This window comes from Ranitomeya imitator, chromosome 1, assembly GCF_032444005.1.
Source record: "Ranitomeya imitator isolate aRanImi1 chromosome 1, aRanImi1.pri, whole genome shotgun sequence".
NCBI lineage: Eukaryota > Metazoa > Chordata > Amphibia > Anura > Dendrobatidae > Ranitomeya > Ranitomeya imitator.
The window spans coordinates 346215971-346237768 of record NC_091282.1 but is presented as its reverse complement, the minus strand read 5'-3'; the positions used below and the strand labels follow the sequence as shown (position 1 = coordinate 346237768).

Sequence of the window (21798 nt, the reverse complement as noted above, 5' to 3'; positions counted from 1 at the left end):
AAGATAGGTCGCTTGGGCGTTCCAAAGGCAGGAGCGTCTGCGCCGGCGTTCGGCGCTCCTCGCCGTCGGCTAAGCGCTACTGCGCAGGCGCCGGAAGTGGCGGGAGCTTTAAAATGGGGGATTTACTTCCTCTCAGCGGCTCTGCAGTTTATCAGCAAGAGCCTTAGGAGCTATTAATCGTCGCAGCATCAAGCGCAGCCAGCGTTATTGGCAGCAGACCAGCAGCAGTATGAGCGACCCGGCGTCTCCCCTGCCTGGATCACCTCCACCTACAGCATCGCCTCAGCAGCAGCAAAAAAGGCGACAGCAGAAAAGTTGCCAGGACACCGGCAAAGAACGCCAAAGGTCTCAACACAGCAAGGAGTCCAGCACGGCGTCGGGGAAAAAGCCAGAGGCTGAGAATCCCCAACCGGTATTTATGGGTCCTGGAGGTGGTAAGTTGATCTTCGTGAAAGTTAGAGACAGTAAGATTATTATTTGTCTCTTTTAGGGGAGGAAAAGCGTAGGTAAAACAAAGCACAAAGCCTGTGCCATCTGTAAAGAGGATCTTCCACCCGCATGGGAGAAGCAGCTATGCAATTCCTGCATACAGCAAACAGTATCTGAAAGCCTGCCCGGGTTCGCAACAGATCTTAAAAACCTGATTAAAGAACAGGTGGAAGACACCTTTAGATCCCTAAAAAGAGGAAAAAAACGGAGAAGGACCAGACATAGGTCCCCGTCCCCAGTCTCTAAATCTGACAGCGATAGTGCGAGTTCAGCATCCTCCGACTCCTCCTCCTCATCCTCATCATCCACTTCTTCCTCAGGAGGTCACAATTGTTTCCCGCTAGAGGACACTGATGGCCTCATAAAGGCAGTGAGGAGTACTATGGGACTAGTAGACTCCCACCCCAAAAAGTCAGCACAAGACATCATGTTTGGGGGATTAGAACAAAAAAAGAGAAGAGCTTTTCCGCTTAACGAAGCAATTGCAGCGTTAATTAAAAAGGAATGGAAAAAACCCATGAAAAAGACTCTCCTAACCCCGAAAAGGAAATACCCCTTCGAGGATGAATCCTGTTCCTTTTGGGAAAAAGCCCCCAAATTAGATGTAGCAATAGCCAAAGCATCAAAGAAATTCGCTCTCCCGTTTGAGGACATGGGGGTCCTAAAAGACCCTATGGACAAGAAGGCGGACGCCTTCCTCAAGGGCTCTTGGGAGTCAGCGGGAGGAGGCCTGAAACCAGCAGTGGCAGCAGCTTGCACATCCCGCTCCCTAATGATCTGGTTAAATCAACTAGAGGGTCAATTAAAAGGGAAAACCTCCCGAGACTCGATGCTGAAAACATTACCTGTAATAAGGGGAGCGGCGGCTTTTCTGGCCGACGCCTCAGCAGACTCTATCAGGTTAGCCGCCAGGTCAGCAGTGTTTGCTAATGCGGCCAGGCGTGCCCTCTGGCTTAAAAATTGGCCTGGCGATCTGCAAACAAAAACAAAACTATGTACTATCCCCTGCGAAGGGGAGTTTTTGTTCGGTTCCACATTAGATGACATCCTGGAAAAAGCCGGGGACAAGAAAAAGTCCTTTCCCTCCCTTGGTCTCCCCTCTTACCGGAAGCCCTTTCGGAACAAGAGGTTTTTCCGCAAGAACCCTGGGAGAGGCCAGGGAAAGTGGGAGGATAAGAGGAACAAAAACAAGGGGTTCATCTTTAACAAAAACCCCAGTGATAACAAGAAACCTTCTCAATGAAGGTTCGCCCCAGGTGGGAGGGAGGTTATCTCTCTTTCTTCCAGCCTGGAAAAAGATTACCTCCAGTCAATGGATTCTGAACATTATAGAATCAGGCCTGAGGCTGACATTCAAAAGATGCCCCCGTCCCTCTTTTATGATGACATCCATAAGATCTTCGGCAGAAGAACAGCTGGCTCTGGAAAACGAGGTCATCGAGTTAGTAAAAAAGGGTGTACTCCTGGAAGTTCCCCCACAAGAAAGAGGGCAAGGGTACTATTCCCCTCTATTCCTGAGGAAGAAACCAGACGGTTCCTTCAGGACTATTATAAATCTAAAGAAATTAAACGATTTCCTGGAGGTTCAAGCATTCAAGATGGAAACGATAGTCATCTATCAAGATGTTGTTTCCCCAATGCTTCATGGTGGTCCTGGACTTAAAGGACGCATATTATCACGTCCCAATACACAAGGATCACCAGAGATTCCTCAGGATGGCAGTTCACATCAGGGGAGTCCTAAAACACTTCCAGTTTTCAGCTCTACCATTTGGTCTTGCCATAGCTCCGAGAGTTTTTACAAAGCTGATAGCGGAGGTAATGGCTCACCTCAGAGAAGAAAATACCCTAATCGTTCCATATCTGGACGATTTCTTGGTGATAGGCTCCTCCCCGCAACATTGCGAGGATCAACTGGCAATAGTGATGCATTCTCTGAAGGAATTAGGCTGGCTAATAAACATGGGAAAGTCCAGACTAATGCCTTCTCAGGTCCAGGAGTACCTGGGTCTCACTCTAGACTCCAAAAAGATGGAATGTCGTCTCCCGGAGTACAAGATACAAAAACTAAAAAGTTTAGTTTCGAGAACCCAATCTCTCCCCTCCATAACACTCCGTCAGGCCATGTCCCTCTTAGGCTCTATGACCTCTTGCATCCCTGCAGTCCAGTGGGCCCAATTACATTCAAGAGAACTTCAATGGCAGATATTGTCGGAGCAAATCCATCTAGGAGAGAATTTAGGAGGGCAGTTATCTCTATCTCCTCGCACAAATCACTCTCTGACATGGTGGAGATCGCAGAAAAATCTTTCCCAGGGAGTCCCGTGGGTAATTCAGATCTCGAAAGTCCTGACTACGGATGCAAGCCCTTCAGGGTGGGGGGCTCATCTGGGCGACCTAGTAACCCAGGGCACTTGGTCTCCATCCACAGTCAACAAATCCTCCAACATGAAGGAGCTCCTTGCAGTAAAATTTGCCCTTCAGGAATTCTTGGGGGTCCTTCACTCTCACCATGTAAGAGTAATGTCGGACAATCGGGTGGTAGTATCTTACATAAATCACCAGGGGGGCACCCGTTCCAAAAATCTAATGGAGGTGACCAATTCAATCCTGCAAATAGCCGAGAGCAACCTCTTATCCCTAACAAGCTTACACATAAGGGGAGTGGACAACTACAAAGCAGACTTCCTCAGCCGGTCCAGTCTAAAACAGGGGGAATGGGAACTAAATCAGGCGATATTAACCCAGATCACAGAAAGATGGGGCGTTCCCAAAATAGATCTCTTTGCGAGTCATCTAAACAAAAAAGTAACCTCCTTTTGCTCCCTATCTCCCCTGGGGAACCCAGTAGCTGTGGACGCCTTCCTGATATCTTGGGGTCACCATCTGGTCTATGCCTTCCCTCCTCTTATTCTGATTCCAGCAGTGCTGAGGAAGATTCGGGAGGACGGGGCGCTGGTCATCTTAATTGCCCCGTTCTGGCCGAAGAGGCCTTGGTTCTCATGGATGAGGAAGTTATCAATATCAGACCCTTGGGTATTACCAGACCTCCAAGATCTGTTGTCACAGGGCCCAGTCTGTCATCCGCAGGTCAAGAACTTGCACTTGGCAGCTTGGCTCTTGAAAGGAAATTACTAGAAAGCAGGGGGTTCTCTCCGGGCTTGATCTCAACTCTGTTACAAAGTAGGAAGCCTGTTACAACAAGACAGTATGGCAAGATATGGAAAAAGTTTCTGTCATCATCAGGTGCAAAAATAGGGAAAGAAATTCCCCTTAATTCCATATTAGAGTTCCTACAAAACGGGTTGGAGATGGGTTTAGCCACTAACACCCTAAAAGTTCACGTGGCAGCTTTGGGAGCCCTATTCAATTTTGATTTAGCCTCAAATAGGTGGGTCGCTAGATTCATCAGGGCGGCAGGAAGATCAAGGCCTCTTCCAGTAAAAGTTGTTCCTCAATGGGACTTAAACTTGGTCCTTAAAGCCCTGACTAATTCTCCATTTGAGCCATTACACGAATCTACAATAAAAAATCTATCCCTCAAAATAGCTCTATTAATCGCCCTCACTTCGGCCCGCAGGGTTAGCGATTTACAGGCTCTCTCAGCTAACCCTCCCTACACACAATTCCTAGAGAATAGGGTCATTTTAAAAACAGACCCAGCATATCTCCCAAAAGTGGCTTCAAAATTTCACAGGTCTCAAGAGATATCTCTCCCCTCCTTCTGTCCCAATCCTAAAAATAAGGAGGAACAAACATTACATTCACTAGATGTGAGAAGATGTCTCTTACACTACATAGAAGTCACTAGAGAGAGTAGGGAGGATTCCTCTCTGTTTGTGTGTTTTCAGGGTCCCCGGAAGGGGAAAAAAGCATCTAAAGCCACCATAGCAAGATGGATCACAGACGCCATCAGTCTATCATACTCCGCAAGTGGGATGTCCGTTCCCGGGGAGGTTAAGGCTCACTCAACAAGAGCAGTAGCGACTTCCTGGGCGGAGAAGGCCGGAGCTTCCATAGACCAGATATGTAGAGCTGCTACCTGGTCCTCACCATCCACATTCTATAGGCACTATAGATTGGACCTAATCTCCTCTTCAGACCTTACTTTCGGTAAAAGGGTTCTGGAGGCGGTGGTCCCTCCCTGAATGCACTATCTATGCAATTCTCTCCGTGGTGCCGTCATGGGCGATCAGAGAAAAATATAGTTCTTACCGATAACGGTATTTCTCTGAGCCCATGACGGCACCCGTACATTCCCTCCCTTCACTTGTGGGTGCGCACATCAAAATAGTGCCATAGTCTACTCATAGTGTTAATAGTCACGCGGTATCTAGTTATGATAAACAGTTAAAATTTAACAAATGTTTAGTAGTCTCCCATCGTTCTCTATGTAAAACAACTGATGCAGGAGAGTGGTACCGCCTTTTTATCCGTAGGTTTCCTGTCCTTGGTGGGCGGATCCCCTCTCTCCGTGGTGCCGTCATGGGCTCAGAGAAATACCGTTATCGGTAAGAACTATATTTTTTGTTTTGTTTTTATTTTGAATGGGGCAAAAGGGGGGGTGATTTAAACTTTTTTTTTTTTTTAAATTTTTAAAAACTTTTTTTTTCTACTTTTTGCATTCTTCGATAGTCTCAATGGGAGACTAGAAGCTACACTACTTTGATTCTCTTCTGCTTCATACAGGCAATGATCAGATTGCCAGTGTGTAGCAGACATGCTCACTTGCTATGAGCGCCGACCAGTACTAGTATGGCGCATGTCGGGAATGGGTTAATGTCAAGTCTCAAATTACAAGTTTGCAGTCATTCTCTGTGATGGCAGACTTGTGAATCTTCATATCGCTTGCACTGAGAGAATTCAGCACAGTGCACTCGATATGAGGATTCACAAGTCTGCAGTCAGTGAGTGCAGACTTGCAGTTTTAGAGCAGACAATCCCTTGAAGTCAATTAGCCATATGAGGGTATGGTTGTTAATTTTTGTGAGAGTTGTATTTAGAAAAAAATGTTTCACTGTGCTTAAAAAGTCACATTAGTCATTCTTTGTGTCAATCTGATATTGGCAGTACAACATTCTATCAATAAAAAAATACATCTGATCATTGTCTGTGTAGCAGAGCAGATTGGACAAGTGCATCTTTTAGTTTCCCATGGAGATTATTGAAGTATACCAATGGTAAAAAGAAAAAAAAATAAACATTTTTAAATATAAAAAATAAATAAAATATAAAAGTTCAAATCACCCCCCTTTCACCATATTAAAAATCAAAGATACACACATTTGGTATCGCCGTGTTCAGAATCGCCCGATCTATCAACATAGAAAAAGAATTAACCCGATTGCTAAACGGCGTAATGAGAAAAAAATTCAAAACATCAGAATTATGTTTTTTTTTGATTGCCGCTACATTGCAATGAAATTCAGTTCAATATCAAAAGATCGTATCTACACCAAAAAAGTATCAATAAAAATGTCAGCTCGGCACGCAAAAAATAAACTCTCACCCAGCCCAAGATCATGAATAATGGTGATGCTACAGATCTCGGAATTTTTTTTTTTTTTTTCACCACTTAAATAAAAAAGAACCTAGACATGTTTGGTGTCTATGAACTCGTAATGACTTGGAGAATCATAATGGCAGGTCAGTTTTAGCATTTGGTGAACATGTAAAAAAAAAATCTGAATTGCCCTTTTTGTTGCAACTTCACCGCACTTGGAATTTTTTTTTCCTGTTTTCCAGTACACAATGTGTTAAAACCAATGGTGTCGTTCAAAAGTACAACTCGTCCTGCAAAAAACAAGCCCTCTCTATGACTCTGGGAAGAAGGGGAGCAAAAAAACGTAAATTCAAAAACAAAAATACCTTTTGTCATTAAGGGGTTAAAGCATAAGTCAACTCCTGGACAGTGTTGGTGGATGGAATGAGACATGATGTCCCAGATGTGTTCGTTTGGATTCAGGTCTAGGGAACAGGCGGGCCAGTCCGTACTATCAATGCTTTCATCATGCAGGAACTGCTGACACACTTCAGCCTTATGAGGCCTAGCATGGTCATGCATCACAAGGATCCCAGGGCCCAGTGCACCTGAATATGGTCTCACAATGGGTTTGAGGATCTCATCCCGGTACCTAATGGCAGTCAGAGTAACTCTGGCCAGCACATGGAGGGATGTCTCCCCACACCATTACTGACCGACCGCCAAACCAGTCATGCTGGAGGATGTTCCAGGCAGCAGAATGTTCTCCACAAAGTCTCCATACTCTGTCACATGTGCTCAGTGTGAACCTGCTCTCATCTGTGAAGAGCAGAGGGCGCCAGTGTCGAATCTGCTAATCTTGGTGTTCTCTGGCAAATGTCAATCACTCTGCACGGTGTCGGGCTGTTAGCACAACACCCACTTGTGGACGTCGGGCCCTCATACCACCTTCATGGATTCTGTTTCTGACCGTTTGAGCAGATGCATGGATGTTAGTTGCCTGCTGAAAGTCATTTTACAGGGCTCTGGCACTGCTACTCCTTGCACACAGGAGGAGGTGGCAGTCCTGCTGCTGGGTTGTTGCCCTCTTACATCTCCTGTTGTACTTGCCTGTCCCCTGGTACCTGCTCCATGCTCTGGACACTGGATGAGCTGCACTACCTAAGCAACTTCTGTGTGTTGTCGACACCGCCTCATGCTACTGTACCTCTAGGGGTGAGAGCAATGACAAAGTGCAAAAGTGACCAAAACCCAGCCAGAAAGGATCAGAACAGAGAAATGGTCTGTGGTCACCACATGCAGAACCACTCCTTTAAATGGGTTGTCTTGCTAATTGCTTAGAATTTCTACTAGTTGTCTGTTCCATTTGCACAACAGCAGGGGAAATTGATTCACAATCAGTGTTGCTTCATAACTGGACAGGTTGATTTCACAGAAGTTTGATTGACTTAGATAACACAATGTAACTCCAAGTGTTTCCGTTATTTTCTTTGAGGTGTATGTGTCTAGTAGCTATTTATCTGTAATGGTGTCTGATTATTCTGTTCTTCAAAGGTTATGGAAAGTGAAATCAATGTCCACTACAAGGAACTCGGCGGCTTTTCCCCAGGGTTTCAGCTGCTAACAAATCAGCTGCAACGATTGTGCATGTTATTGGACGTCTATTTAGAGACTGAATGCCATGATAACAGTGTGGAGGGTCCACATGAATTTCCTCCAGAGAAGATCTGTCTTCGTTTAGTAAGGTATCTATGCAAGAGAAGTACTGCATCAATATATTCTTTTAAAAAGGCACTCCCATCAAAGTTTATATCCTCTTAATATATTGCAGTCATCATACTATACAGCACTGTGCACTTACAATTGCTCATTTTGTCTTTCTACCCAGTTAATTCTTCTTTTCTCTGCTCTATGTAAAAACAGGAAGTTCCTTCTCCCTGTCTAAATCATTCCCCTCTTCAACTCCTGACCCAGCTGCTCCACTCCTCCCCCTTCCTTGCCAGGGACTTCTGCAGTGATTTATGAGTCATGCAGGGAAAATTTACCTCCTGTTTCTACATAGATCTTAGAAGGAAAATGGAATAAATAACTGTATAGAAGGACAAAATGAGCAATTGCAATTACACAGTGCTAAAATCGTATGATTACTACAATGTATTGAGAGGATAAAAACTTTGAGTGCTTCTTTAACCCCTTTCCGACATCGGGTGTAATAGTACGTCGATGTCCAACTCTCCCTTTGATGTGAGCCCACATCTTTTCCGGCACATGTCAGCTGTTTAGTGATGTCACGTGATCATGGGTCACCGATGGGTTGGCATTAGTGATGAACGAGTATACTCCTTGCTCGGGTTTTCCCGAGCACGCTTGGGTGACCTCCGAGTATTTATGACTGCTGAGAGATTTAGTTCTCATCCAGGCAGCTGAATGATTTACGGCTACTAGCCAGCCTGAGTACATGTGGGGGTTACCTCGGTGGCCGGCGCTCATAGTAAGTGAGTATTTCTGCAACATACAGGCGATCTGATTATCGCCTGTATGGAGCAGAGCCGATCGGATTATGGCAGCTTCTAGTCTCCCATAGAGACTATTGAAGAATGCCAAAAGAAAAATTTTAAAATATTAACCCATTACTTGCCAAATTAAAATTTTTACAAGTACGGATTTTTCAGAAAAGGGCGTCCCAATATTCAATTAACAATGACATGATTTCCTATTTTGAAAACATTCGTTTTACAAACACAACACAAAAAATTGGACCTAATTATAAAAATTTTAAAATCTTAGTTGCTAGAAGCTAAAGATTAGGCGTCCCAAAAAAAGGACATTAGTAGATAATGGGTTAAAAAGAGAAAAAAATATAAAAGTTCAAATCACCCCGTTTTGCCGGGGTGATCAAAAGATCGTATCTGCACCAAAATGGTATCAATAAAAATGTCAACTCAGAGCACAAAAAAATAAGCCATCACTAATGATAATAATAATAATAATAATAATTTTTATTTATATAGCGCCAACATATTCCGCAGCGCTTTACAAATTATAGAGGGGACTTGTACATACAATAGACATTACAGCATAACAGAAATACAGTTCAAAACAGATATCAAGAGGAGTGAGGGCCCTGCTCGTAAGCTTACAAACTATGAAGAAAAGGGGAGACACGAGAGGTGGATGGTAACAATTGCTATAGTTATTCGGACCAGCCATAGTGTAAGGCTTGGGTGTTCATGTAAAGCTGCATGAACCAGTTAATTAATTTTTTTTTTTTTTTTTTTTAATATAGGCCACACAGGGATCGTTAGGTTAATGCATTGAGGCGGTAGGCCAGTCTGAACAAATGAGTTTTTAGGGCACGCTTAAAACTGTGGGGATTGGGGATTAATCGTATTATCCTAGGTAGTGCATTCCAAAGAATCGGCGCAGCACGTGTAAAGTCTTGGAGACGGGAGTGCGAGGTTCTGATTATTGAGGATGCTAACCTGAGGTCATCAGCGGAGCGGAGGGCACGGGTAGGGTGGTAGACTGAGACCAGAGAGGAGATGTAGGGTGGTGCTGAGCCATGGAGTGCTTTGTGGATGAGGGTAGTAGTTTTGTACTGGATTCTTGAGTGGATGGGTAACCAGTGTAATGACTGGCACAAGGTAGAGGCATCGGTGTAACGGTTGGTGAGGAATATGATCCTGGCAGCAGCATTCAGGACAGATTGGAGCGGGGAGAGTTTGGTAAGAGGGAGGCCGATTAGTAGAGAGTTACAATAGTCCAGACGAGAATGAATAAGTGAAACAGTAAGAGTTTTTGCAGAGTCGAAAGTAAGAAAAGGGCGAATTCTAGAAATGTTTTTGAGATGCAGGTAAGAAGAGCGAGCCAGTGATCGGATGTGGGGGGTGAATGAAAGGTCAGAATCAAGGATGACCCCAAGGCAGCGGGCATGTTGCTTTGGAGTAATGGTGGAACCGCAAACGGAGATGGCAATGTCAGGCAAAGGTAGGTTAGTAGAGGGAGAGAACACGAGGAGTTCAGTTTTTGACAGGTTTAGTTTCAGATAGAGGGAGGACATGATGCTAGAGACAGCGGTAAGACAATCACTGGTGTTTTCTAATAAGGCAGGCGTGAGATCAGGAGAAGAAGTGTATAGTTGGGTGTCGTCAGCATAGAGATGGTACTGGAAGCCAAATCTACTGATTGTTTGTCCAATAGGGGCAGTATACAAAGAGAAGAGGAGGGGGCCTAGGACTGATCCTTGAGGAACCCCAACAGTAAGGGGAAGGTGAGAGGAGGAGGAACCAGCGAAACATACAGTGAAGGATCGGTCAGAGAGATAGGAGGAGAACCAGGAGAGAACGGTGTCCTTGAGGCCGATGGAGCGGAGCATAGTGAGGAGGAGCTGATGATCCACAGTATCAAATGCTGCAGAGAGATCCAAGAGAATTAGCATGGAGTAGTGACCATTAGATTTAGCTGTTAGTAGGTCATTAGAGACTTTAGTGAGGGCAGTTTCAGTAGAGTGTAAAGAGCGGAAACCAGATTGAAGAGGGTCGAGAAGAGAGTTATCTGAGAGATAGCGGGTAAGACGGGAGTGGACCAGGCGTTCGAGGAGTTTAGAGATGAAGGGAAGATTAGAGACAGGTCTATAATTAGCGGCACAGTTTTGGTCGAGGGATGGTTTTTTAAGTAATGGATGTATGATGGCATGCTTAAATGAGGAGGGAAAAATACCGGAAGTGAGGGAAAGGTTGAATATTTTTGTTAGGTGAGAGGTGACAGCCGGGGAAAGGGACTGGAGGAAATGTGACGGAATGGGGTCACTGGTGCAAGTGGTCGGGCGAGAAGATGCAAGGAGCCTGCTTACTTCTTCTTCTGTAACTGGTTCAAAGTCAGAGAGTGAACTAGATGCAGTGGGGGAGGGAGGACAGTGCATGGTATGAAGAGATTGGGAGATGATTTCCTGTCGAATATGGTCAATTTTTTCTTTGAAGTAATTGGCCAGATCGTCAGCACGGAGATCCGTGGTTGGGGCCTGCGCTCTTGGGTTGAGTAGGGACTGGAACGTGTCAAAGAGACGTTTAGGGTTATTGGACAGGGAGGTGATGAGGGTGTTGAAGTAGGTTTGTTTGGAGAGGTGAAGGGCAGAATTGTATGTCTTTAGCATGAACTTATAATGGATGAAATCTTCGGGTAGATTAGATTTTCTCCACAGACGTTCTGCGCACCTGGAGCACCGCTGCAGGAAACGTGTTTGCAGCGTGTGCCACGGTTGTTGCCGTCTGTGCCGAGTTGTTTTATGTATAGGAGGAGCAGCTTCATCCAGGGCACTTTGCAGGGTTTCATTGTAATGCTTCAGAGCAGAATCAGGACATGAGATGGAGGAGATTGGGGCCAATGAGGACTGCAAGTTCTTCATAAGTTCCTGGGTGTTAATGGCCTGTATGTTTCTATAAGTGTGGAAAGTGGGGGTGACCTGAGCGGGATGGCAGTTCTTGATAGAGAATGAAAGAAGGTGGTGGTCAGAGAGTGGGAGAGGGGAGTTTGTGAAATCATCCACTGAGCAAAGCCGGGAGAAGACCAAGTCAAGGGAGTTTCCATCTTCATGTGTTGGCGAGTTAGTATGCTGCGAGAGGCCGAAAGAGGAGGTTAGAGCCAAAAGGTGAGAAGCAGATGGGGAGAGGGGAGAGGCAATAGGGATGTTGAAATCACCCATGATAAGGGTGGGGGTGTCACAGGAAAGAAAGTGTGGAAGCCAGGTGGCAAAGTGATCCAGGAACTGATGAGAGGGGCCGGGAGGACGATACACCACCACCACTCGCATGGAGAAGGGGACGTAGAGTCTGACCACATGGACCTCAAAGGAAGGGAAGACAAGTGAGGGTACTTGGGGGATAACTTGGAAAGTACATTTTGGTGAAAGGAGCAGACCAACGCCTCCACCTGCTCTGTTGTCCGATCTTGGGGTATGAGAAAAGTGTAGTGCACCATATGAAAGAGCAGCAGCAGCAGTGGTGTCTGACTGCTGGATCCAGGTTTCAGTAAGAGCCAGGAGATTAAGAGAATTAGAAAGGAAGAAGTCATGAATGAAGGAGAGTTTATTACACACAGAGCGAGAATTCCAAAGGGCACAATTCAAAGAGACAGAAGGCATGCAGGGAATATTAATAAGGTTAGAGGGGTTTCTGGGTGTAGCAATTGGGAGGTTTGACTGGCTATAACATGGGGGGCCGGGGTTTGGAGAGATGTCTCCAGCAACTAGGAGGAGGAGGATCGAAAGAGTGAGCAGATGGTTAAGTGATTTGTGAGAGCGTCTCTTGTGTTGGATGGTGGGACTGAATGGATCTGCGCTGCTAAGCAATGTGAACAGAGCATGAGTGCTATACATAGGAGAGGCAAGGACAGAGGGGCCGATATGGATGGAGTGTAGAGAGTTAATGCAAGGGCGGTGAATGTGAGTGAATGCAGCAGCCAGGATATAGAATATGCAAATAAATATGGTGAGTATTTGTGTTGTTTCAAGTGAATAGATTTAGATTGTCTTACCTGTCTCCTGCCCTGTCTAACTGCCATGTTATAACTGCCGAGTACTTAGAAAAAAAAGTACTTTGAATAAAAATACACGAATACAAGTGCACGAATGCACCCCTGCATGAATGCTTCCCCAAGCTAAGTCTACATTTATAGAAGGCTAGCCCTTAGATCTTCCTATTTTTTTTTTTTTTTTTTTTTGTGTTAAAGCTCGTTAGCAATCAATCAAACTCAGTTGAGACAACAGGACACAATAAATGTAGTGATCAGATAAACAAATGTCCAGGTCTACATGGATCATAGACCACTTTGAAACAGTTATGTGATCTCGCTGAGTAAGGACATGCAAAGTCAGATTAAATATCTATAAACACAAAAAATGCATAATAGGATGACTAACATATATAGATATATGCAGGATTCAATGCCGAAGATGGAATGACTCAGATACCATTCAAGCTGCTTGCTGTCAGGGACTGGAGCAATAGACATGCAGGATATTTCAGCTCCGAGAATGAATGATCTGTTTACCATTCAAGCTGCTTGCTGTCAGGGACTGGAGCAATAGACATGCAGGATATTTCAGCTCAGAGAATGAATGATCTGTTTACATATATAGATATATGCAGGATTCAATGCCGAAGATGGAATGACTCAGATACCATTGATGAGCAAGTATGTTCGTTGCTCGGGTTTTCCCGAGCACGCTCGGGTGATCTCCGAGTATTTGTAACTGCTCGGAGATTTAGTTTTTGTTGATTCAGCTGCATGATTTACAGCTGCTAGCCAGCCTGAGTACATGTGGAGGTTGCTAGGGAATCCCCACATGTATTCAAGCTGTCTATCGGCTATAAATCATGCAGCTGAGGCAAGGAAAACTAAATCTCCGAGCAGTAACAAATACTCAGAGACCACCTGAGCAATGAGTACACTCGCTCATTACTAGCCATGAGTACACTCGCTCATTACTAGCCATCACCCAACTGGAGATCACGAAATATGGGGACGCTACGGGTATCGTAAAATGGTGGATTTTTTTTTTTTCCGCCACTTAAATAAAAAATAAAAAAAACCTAGACATGTTTGGTGTCTGAGCTCGTAATGACCCGGATAATCATTTTGGCAGGTCAGTTTTAGCATTTAGTGAACATGGTTAAAAAAAAAAAAACAAAAAAAAAACACAAAACTGTGAGATTGCACTTTTTTTGCAATTTCACCGCACTTGGATTTTTTTCCCCGTTTTCCAGTACACAATATGGTAAAACCAATGGTGGTGTTCAAAAGTAGAACTCGTACCGCAAAAAACAAGCCCTCACATGGCCATATTGACAAAAAATAAGTGTTATGGCTCTGGGAAGTTTGGAAACAAAAAAAATAAATGCAAAACCAAAAATACTTCTGGTTGTTAATGGGTTAAAGCACCACTCTAGTGTTTTTGTTTTTTTTTATTTCACCACTGGAGTGGTGCTTCTAACAGTACCGTCCCTGCACCCAGTATTCTATTCACCAGCTGCAGTCTTTAGCCCTATCCAGCACCACTCCAGTCCTCTGCTACCATCTTGTGGCTGCATCTTTTGACTGACCAGAATTTTAAAGCTAACTGTCACAAACTCTCTGGGCAAGGCTATGAGAGCCAGAACCAGGCTCTCATAGAATTGTTTTAAAAAAGCGTTTTCTGACTCGCTCCAACATACTGCTGGAGACCAAGTGCAGGGACCTTAGATTACTAGCACCACTCCAGTACTGCAATAAAAATATAACACAAAAGCGCTGGAGTGGTGCTGTAATATCTTTATTAATGTTAAATCATCAATTTAAATTGATTTTCTTATTCAAAACATTTTTATAAAAATAAAAAAAAATCACTTTAATTACATTCTCCACTACTAAAGTTTAATTTATACTTGGTTGGTAAGATTTATTAAAATACCCATTTTGTCTGTGCAGTACTTCGGCATCGAATGATTCCAATAAAAAGTGTGCGGTGCTTTTATCCTAGAGTATCACTTTATAGGATTGATACTTGTTAAAGCAGATCTCTGGGGTCTTAGGAAAGAGTCGGCACCCTATAAACGGCTTGTTGAGCGATCTGTGTAGCAAAAATGGAAGATATGTAATTATTCAGGGGGAATTACTACAGTGTTACTATTAATTTTTCTTAGATCTAAAATACCATTAGGGTTCTACGGTGATCAAAGTCTAGTTTCATAAATGGAGGGGTTTGAGTGTTCTGACTGTAATGCAGCCTTCTGCAACTGACCTGTAACACTAATAAAAACAAAGTAATGAAGCCCTTATTTCTCGAATGGGATTTAATTCTGTATTCTTAGAGCTTCATTTTCATTTACATTTTATTCTCTTTTGTTTGCCACAGGGGACCGAGCCGTATGAAGCCTTTCAAGTATAATTATCCACAAGGATTTTTCAGCCACCGCTGAAACGAATTCATCCCAGTTTTTATTATGCTTAAGTTTCCCTCCCAGCAGCACATTATTGAAAGCATTTGGTATAATAGTGTGAAATAATGGACTAAACAAGTCAATTTGGGAATTATTTTAATATTGCAATTTTGGCGAATGGATGGAATGCAGAGCCATTTAGAAATTACAATGATTCTCCCAGAAAATGTTAACTTTTCTTCCAATTATTTTGTACTTTCAGCCAAAAATAAAATTCTGACTTATGTAGTACAGCGTGAAGTCTTTGTTTTGTAAGTTCATCCGTTCTCACTCTAGACATCCTTAAATCGCTTACTAAAACGTGTGTCTTGATCCAGTCCAGATTTTGAGTCCTGTCTGCTCTTTTCCCAGACTGATCATGTCAAGGGTTAACTTTGCTCTGCCTCATTCTGGGTTCAGGTTTGCTATTTAGCTCCACTGCATCCTGGCAGGTGTCAGTTATATTTTCTGCCTACGGTGTGTGTATCTGACTGTGGTAGTACCCTGATTGGTTCTGCTGCACTTTCTGACCTAGCACGTGTCTATTCCTCCTTCCCTGCCCGTCCTGCCTTAGTGTTCCTGATTGCTGTTGGATTTCCCGGTGTTTGACTCCACTTTGACTCTGACTCGACTTTGCCTCTGGTCCCTGGTACTCCTGTCTTTTGTCTGGATTTGACCCTTTGGCTCTCCACTGACTCTGTGCTTGTTTTTTCCTTTTGTACTGTGTGACGGTCTAGGTTCTGACTATTCTGCTGCCACCTGGTGGTATATTCACTGCAGCACTGCAGGCCTGCTCTTGCAGACTTGTTAATATCCTTCCACTCTATTGCCATCTAGTGGAAGTTGCAGTTACCTGCATAGCTGCAGCGTGACAGTGAGTATGAAATCTAGAAAGCATGAATAGGAATATGTATAGGGAAAATGAATGGTGCTCACCACACTGTGAAGTAATAAATGTCCAGGATGGAAATATATGTCGAGGGTGCAGTTTCTGCCCATGAGGCACAGCCATGAAGAGGAGGAGGAAATCCAGCACGACCTACCAATATTAAAATCCAGTTTATTCACAAGCTATTAAAAACATGAATCCAAAGAAACCGCATAAAACCTGGTGCAACTCAGGTCCCCTTAGTCATGCAGGAAACACGTCAGGTTTTATACACTTTCCTTGGATCCTTGTTTTTAATGGCTTGTGAATAAACTGGATTTTAACTTTGGATGGTTGTACTGGATTCCTTCCTTCTCAGGAATATGTATACCCAATACATCTGTGCAGAGGTCAGATACCTGTTATAAAAATGTATATAGAATTGCTTGCCATGAAGACTCCAGACTGCGAGGACATGCTGGGATTTGTAGTTTTCATTAGAGATAAGTGAATTTGCTTGAGTACCCTCTTAATCGGCAAGCTATAGCGCTTGCCGAATATGCTGCAGAGGTAACCCGGCTTCCTGGATCGCAGCGGCCGATCAACTGACCTGCACCGCAGCTGCATGTATTTTTATAGGAACAATATTTTTTTTTTCTTTAGGAATTTAAAAAATATATATATTTTTACACGTTAATTTTTTTTTTTACTCTTTTACATTGTCCCAGGGTGGGAAATCAATTTATAAAGTCAGATCGCTGATCTGACACTTTGCAGAGCACTGTCAGATCAGCGATCTGACAGGCAGTGCAGGAGGCTTGCCGGTGCCTTCTCTCAGCAGGCACTGGGAAGCCACCTCCCTGCAGGACCCGAGAGGACCCCGCGGTCATCTTGGATCCGGGGGCCTGCAGGGAGGAGAACGGAGGAGACCCTCTGAATAAGGTGATCACATCGCGTTGTTCTTAGGGTCTCAGGGAAGCACGCAGGGGGCTTCCCTATGCCACCGGAATGCTGCGATCTTGTTTGATCGCTGTGTTGGGGGTTAAAGTGCCAGGAGCGGTCCGTGACTGCACCTGGCACATAGTGTCAGGTGTCAGCTGTGATAATTAGCTGACGCCCGGCCACGCTCCCCCCGTGAGCGCGGCTGATCGCATATGACGTACTATCCCATCGATGGTCATAAGGGCCCGGGTCACCTCGACGGGATAGTACGTCTGATGTCAGAAAGGGGTTAAAGGGAATCTGTCACTAGGTTTTTGCTATGTAATCTGAGGGCATCCTAATGTAAAAGCAGACACCCTGATTCCAGTGATGTGTGATTTACTGGGCTTTCTTTTGCTGTTTTAATATAATCAATGCTTTATCAGCAAGAGATCACTAAGAGGACAGCTGGCCATGTGCCTGCTAGTCCAACCATAATCTCCACAGAGATGATCTTTAGTCGAGAGAGGATTCGTATTCGGTTCCCAGAGCAATGTGGACTGTCTAAGAGAGGATTGGCATTAGGTCCTGGCAACGAGAATCGCCTTAACGTGGCTGCCAGGAACATATGAATTGGCCAATTTATGCGCTAAGCATTCTTAATTTTTCATAATTCTAGTGTAGTAATGAATCCAATTGTCATATTTTGTTTGCATTCTATAGCGCTACAGAGTGCTGCCTTATCTGTTTCATTGCTAGTCCAACCACACCTGCACCACTGATTAGCAGCTTTTTGTCACTATACATTGTACACGGAAAGCTGTAGCATGGGTGGGGCTATACGCAGGTCAACAACTGATCTTTTCTAAAACTGCAAGGCCTCGCGCACACGTTGAGTATTTAGTGAGTTAAAACCAGGTGTTGGTAAATTATACAGAAATGGTGACGTGTTTCTATTATAATTTCTGACGGACTATTCCTCTCCTGGATTTGGAACACAAATACTGATGTAAAACACTCACCAAATACATGTGCACGTGGCCAACCTATCATAACTACTGAACTCGTGATACATTGCTGGAATCGGGGTCTCTGTCCCTACCTTACGCTGATGTCAGATTACGTAGCAAAAGTCTGCTGACATTCCTTTTAATGACCGTGTCTGATCTGTAAAGCGATGAGAATAGGACATGTTCTGAGCCCTATGTGGCGGACACACCATTACATTTTTTAAACCGATGTGTGTATGACTCAATGGGTCAATGTCCTGTCCGTCTAAGGCCTCTTTCACATTTCCGTCGGTACGGGTCCGTCGCTATACGTCGGGCCGACGTACCGACAGACGTTGTTAAAATTTATGCCCGACGTGGGCAGCGGATGCAGTTTTTCAACGCATCCGCTGCCCAGTCTGGGGAGGAGGGGGCGGAGTTTGGGCCACGCATGCGCGGTCGAAAATGGTGGACGCGACGGGCAAAAAAGTTACATTGAACGGTTTTTTTTTTTTTTGTCCGTCGCGTCCGCCAAAACACGACTGATTCGTCGCACGACGAATGCGACTTGTGGCAATCCATCGCGGTCCGTCGCTAATACAAGTCTATAGGGAAAAAATGCATCCTGCAAGCACATTTGCAGGATCTGTTTTTTTTCCCAAAACGACGGATGACAAAAACCGGAAATGTGAGAGGCCTAACAAACAGTGCACAGATGTGTGAAGGAAGTCTGATGTGGAAAGTCTGGATGCCAGGTTTATATTTTGATCGTGTTTCTCAAACCATTGGACACATAATATTAATATATTATCCTACTGCCAGAGGCTGCTGCCATTAAGGAATGCTGCTGCCATGAAGTGGTGTATATAATCTGCAACAATGTTATGTAGGGTGTACTTGTCATTACCTTGGGGGTAATAGCCATATACATTCCTGGACCAAGGCTTCCATAGTGCGACATGGTGCCATCTCCTCCCCATGAAAGTGATGTACTGGCAAACCACCATCCACTTAACCCCTTCATGACCCAGCCTATTTTGACCTTAATGACCTGGCCGTTTTTTGCAATTCTGACCAGTGTCCCTTTATGAGGTAATAACTCAGGAACGCTTCAACGAATCCTAGCGGTTCTGAGATTGTTTTTTCGTGACCTATAGGGCTTCATGTTAGTGGTAAATTTAGGTCAATAAATTCTGCGTTTATTTGTGATAAAAACAGAAATTTGGCAAAAATTTTGAAAATTTCACAATTTTCACATTTTGAATTTTTATTCTGTTAAACCAGAGTTATGTGACACAAAATAGTTAATATATAACATTTCCCACACGTCTACTTTACATCAGCAAATTTACAAAACCATTTTTTTTTTTAGTGACCACCTCACATTTGAAGTCAGTTTGAGGGGTCTATATGGCTGAAAATACCCAAAAGTGACACCATTCTAAAAACTGCACCCCTCAAGGTACTCAAAACCACATTCAAGAAGTTTATTAACCCCTTTACCCCCAAGGGTGGTTTGCACGTTAATGACCGGGCCAATTTTTACAATTCTGACCACTGTCCCTTTATGAGGTTATAACTCTGGAACGCTTCAACGGATCCCAGTGAATCTGATATTGTTTTCTCGTGACATATTGTACTTCATGACAATGGTAAAAATTATTTGATAGTACCTGCGTTTATTTGTGAAAAAAACGGAACTTTGGCGAAAATTATGAAAATTTCGCAATTTTCCAACTTTGAATTTTTATGCAATTAAATCACAGAGATATGTCACACAAAATACTTAATAAGTAACATTTCCCACATGTTTACTTTACATCAGCACAATTTTGGAACCAAAATTTTTTTTTTGTTAGGGAGTTATAAGGGTGAAAAGTTGACCAGCAATTTCTAATTTCTACAACACCATTTTTTTTTTAGGGACCACATCTCATTTGAAGTCATTTTGAGGTGTCTATATGATAGAAAATACCCAAGTGTGACACCATTCTAAAAACTACACCCCTCAAGGTGCTCAAAACCACATTCAAGAAGTTTATTAACCCTTCTGCTGCTTCACAGGAATTTTTTGAATGTTTAAATAAAAATGAACATTTAACTTTTTTTCACAAAAAATTTAATTCAGCTCCAATTTGTTTTATTTTACCAAGGGTAACAGGAGAAAATGGACCCCAAAAATTGTTGTACAATTTGTCCTGAGTACGCCAATACCCCACATGTGGGGGTAAACCACTGTTTGGGCGCATGGCACAGCTCGGAAGCGAAGGAGCGCCATTTGACTTTTCAATGCAAAATTGACTGGAATTGAGATGGGACGCCATGGGATGTTTCGTTTGGAGAGCCCCTGATGTGCCTAAACATTGAAACCCCCCACAAGTGACACCATTTTGGAAAGTAGACCCCCTAAGGAACTTATCTAGATGTGTGGTGAGCGCTTTGACCCACCAAGGGCTTCACAGAAGTTTAGAATGGAGAGCCGTAAAAATAAAACAAATTTTTTCCCACAAAAATTATTTTTTAGCCCCCAGTTTTGTATTTTCCCGAGGGTAACAGGAGAAATTGGACCCCAAAATTTGTTGTCCAATTTGTCCTGAGTGCGCTGATGCCCCATATGTGGGGGGGAACCACCGTTTGGGCCCATGGGAGGGCTCGGAAGGGAAGGAGCTCCATTTGGAATGCAGGCTTAGAAGGAATGGTCTGCAGGTGTCACATTGCATTTGCAGAGCCCCTAATGTACCTAAACAGTAGAAACCCCCCACAAGTGACACCATTTTGGAAACTAGACCCCCTAAGGAACTCATCTAGATGTGTTGTGAGAGCTTTGAACCCCCAAGTGTTTCACTACAGTTTGTAACGCAGAGCCGTGAAAATTAAAAAAAAAATCTTTCCCCCAAAAATTATTTTTTAGCCCCCAGTTTTGTATTTTCCCGAGGGTAAGAGGAGAAATTCGACCCCAAAAGTTGTTGTCCAATTTGTCCTGAGTGCGCTGATGCCCCATATGTGGGGGGGGAACCACCGTTTGGGCACATGGGAGGGCTCGGAAGGGAAGGAGTGCCATTTTGGAATGCAGACTTCGATGGAATGGTCTGCAGGCGTCACGTTGCATTTGCAGATCCCCTAATGTACCTAAACAGAAACCCCCCACAAGTGACCCCATATTGGAAACTAGACACCCCAGGGAACTTATCTAGATGTGTTGTGAGAACTTTGAACCCCCAAGTGTTTCACTACAGTTTATAATGCAGAGCCATAAAAATAAAAAATCTTTTTTTTTTTTCCCACAAAAATTATTTTTTAGCCCCCAGTTTTGTATTTTCCCAAGGGTAACAGGAGAAATTCGACCCCAAAAGTTGTTGTCCTATTTGTCCTGAGTACGCTGATACCCCATATGTTGGGGTAACCCCTGTTTGGGCACACGGGAGAGCTCGGAAGGGAAGAAGCACTGTTTACTTTTTCAACGCAGAATTGGCTGGAATTGAGATCGGACGCCATGTCGCGTTTGGAGAGCCCCTGATGTGCCTAAACAGTGGAAACCCCCAAATTATAACTGAAACCCTAATCCAAACACACCCCTAACCCCAATTCCAACGGTAACCCTAACCACACCTCTAACCCTGACACACCCCTAACCCTAATCCCATCCCTATTCCCAACTGTAAATGTAATCTAAACTCTAACTGTAACTTTAGCCCCAACCCAAACTGTAGCCCTAGCCCTAACCCTAACCCTAGCCCTAATGGGAAAATGGAAATAAATACATTTTTTTAAATTTTTCCCTAACTAAGGGGGTGATGAAGGGGGGTTTGTTTTACTTTTATAGCAGGTTTTTTCGCTGATTTTTATGAATGGCAGCCGTCACACACTGAAAGACGCTTTTTATTGCAAAAAATATTTTTTGCATTACCACATTTTGAGAGCTATAATTTTTCCATATTTTGGTCCACAGAGTCATGTGAGATCTTGTTTTTTACGGGACGAGTTGACATTTTTATTGGTAACATTTTCGGGCACGTGACATTTTTTGATCGCTTTTTATTCCGATTTTTGTGAGGCAGAATGACCAAAAACCAGCTTTTCATGAATTTCTTTTAG

The 21798-nt window shown here is 43.7% G+C and overlaps 1 protein-coding gene across 5 annotated transcripts in view; it reads left to right on the top strand.

The window, feature by feature from the left end:
• Window positions 1-15174, top strand: part of THOC5 (THO complex subunit 5) — a 99671-nt gene extending 84497 nt beyond the window's left edge. For 3 of the 5 annotated variants that reach the window (XM_069760030.1, XM_069760040.1, XM_069760035.1), the window contains 2 exons: window positions 7526-7716; window positions 14862-15174. In XM_069760030.1, coding sequence (XP_069616131.1) covers window positions 7526-7716; window positions 14862-14925 — 255 coding nt within the window. In that variant the 3' untranslated portion in view covers window positions 14926-15174. The remainder of the gene's footprint in view (window positions 1-7525; window positions 7717-14861) is intronic. The other 2 variants (XM_069760049.1, XM_069760046.1) reach the window with 1 other exon arrangement.
• The last annotated feature ends 6624 nt before the right edge of the window (window positions 15175-21798 follow it).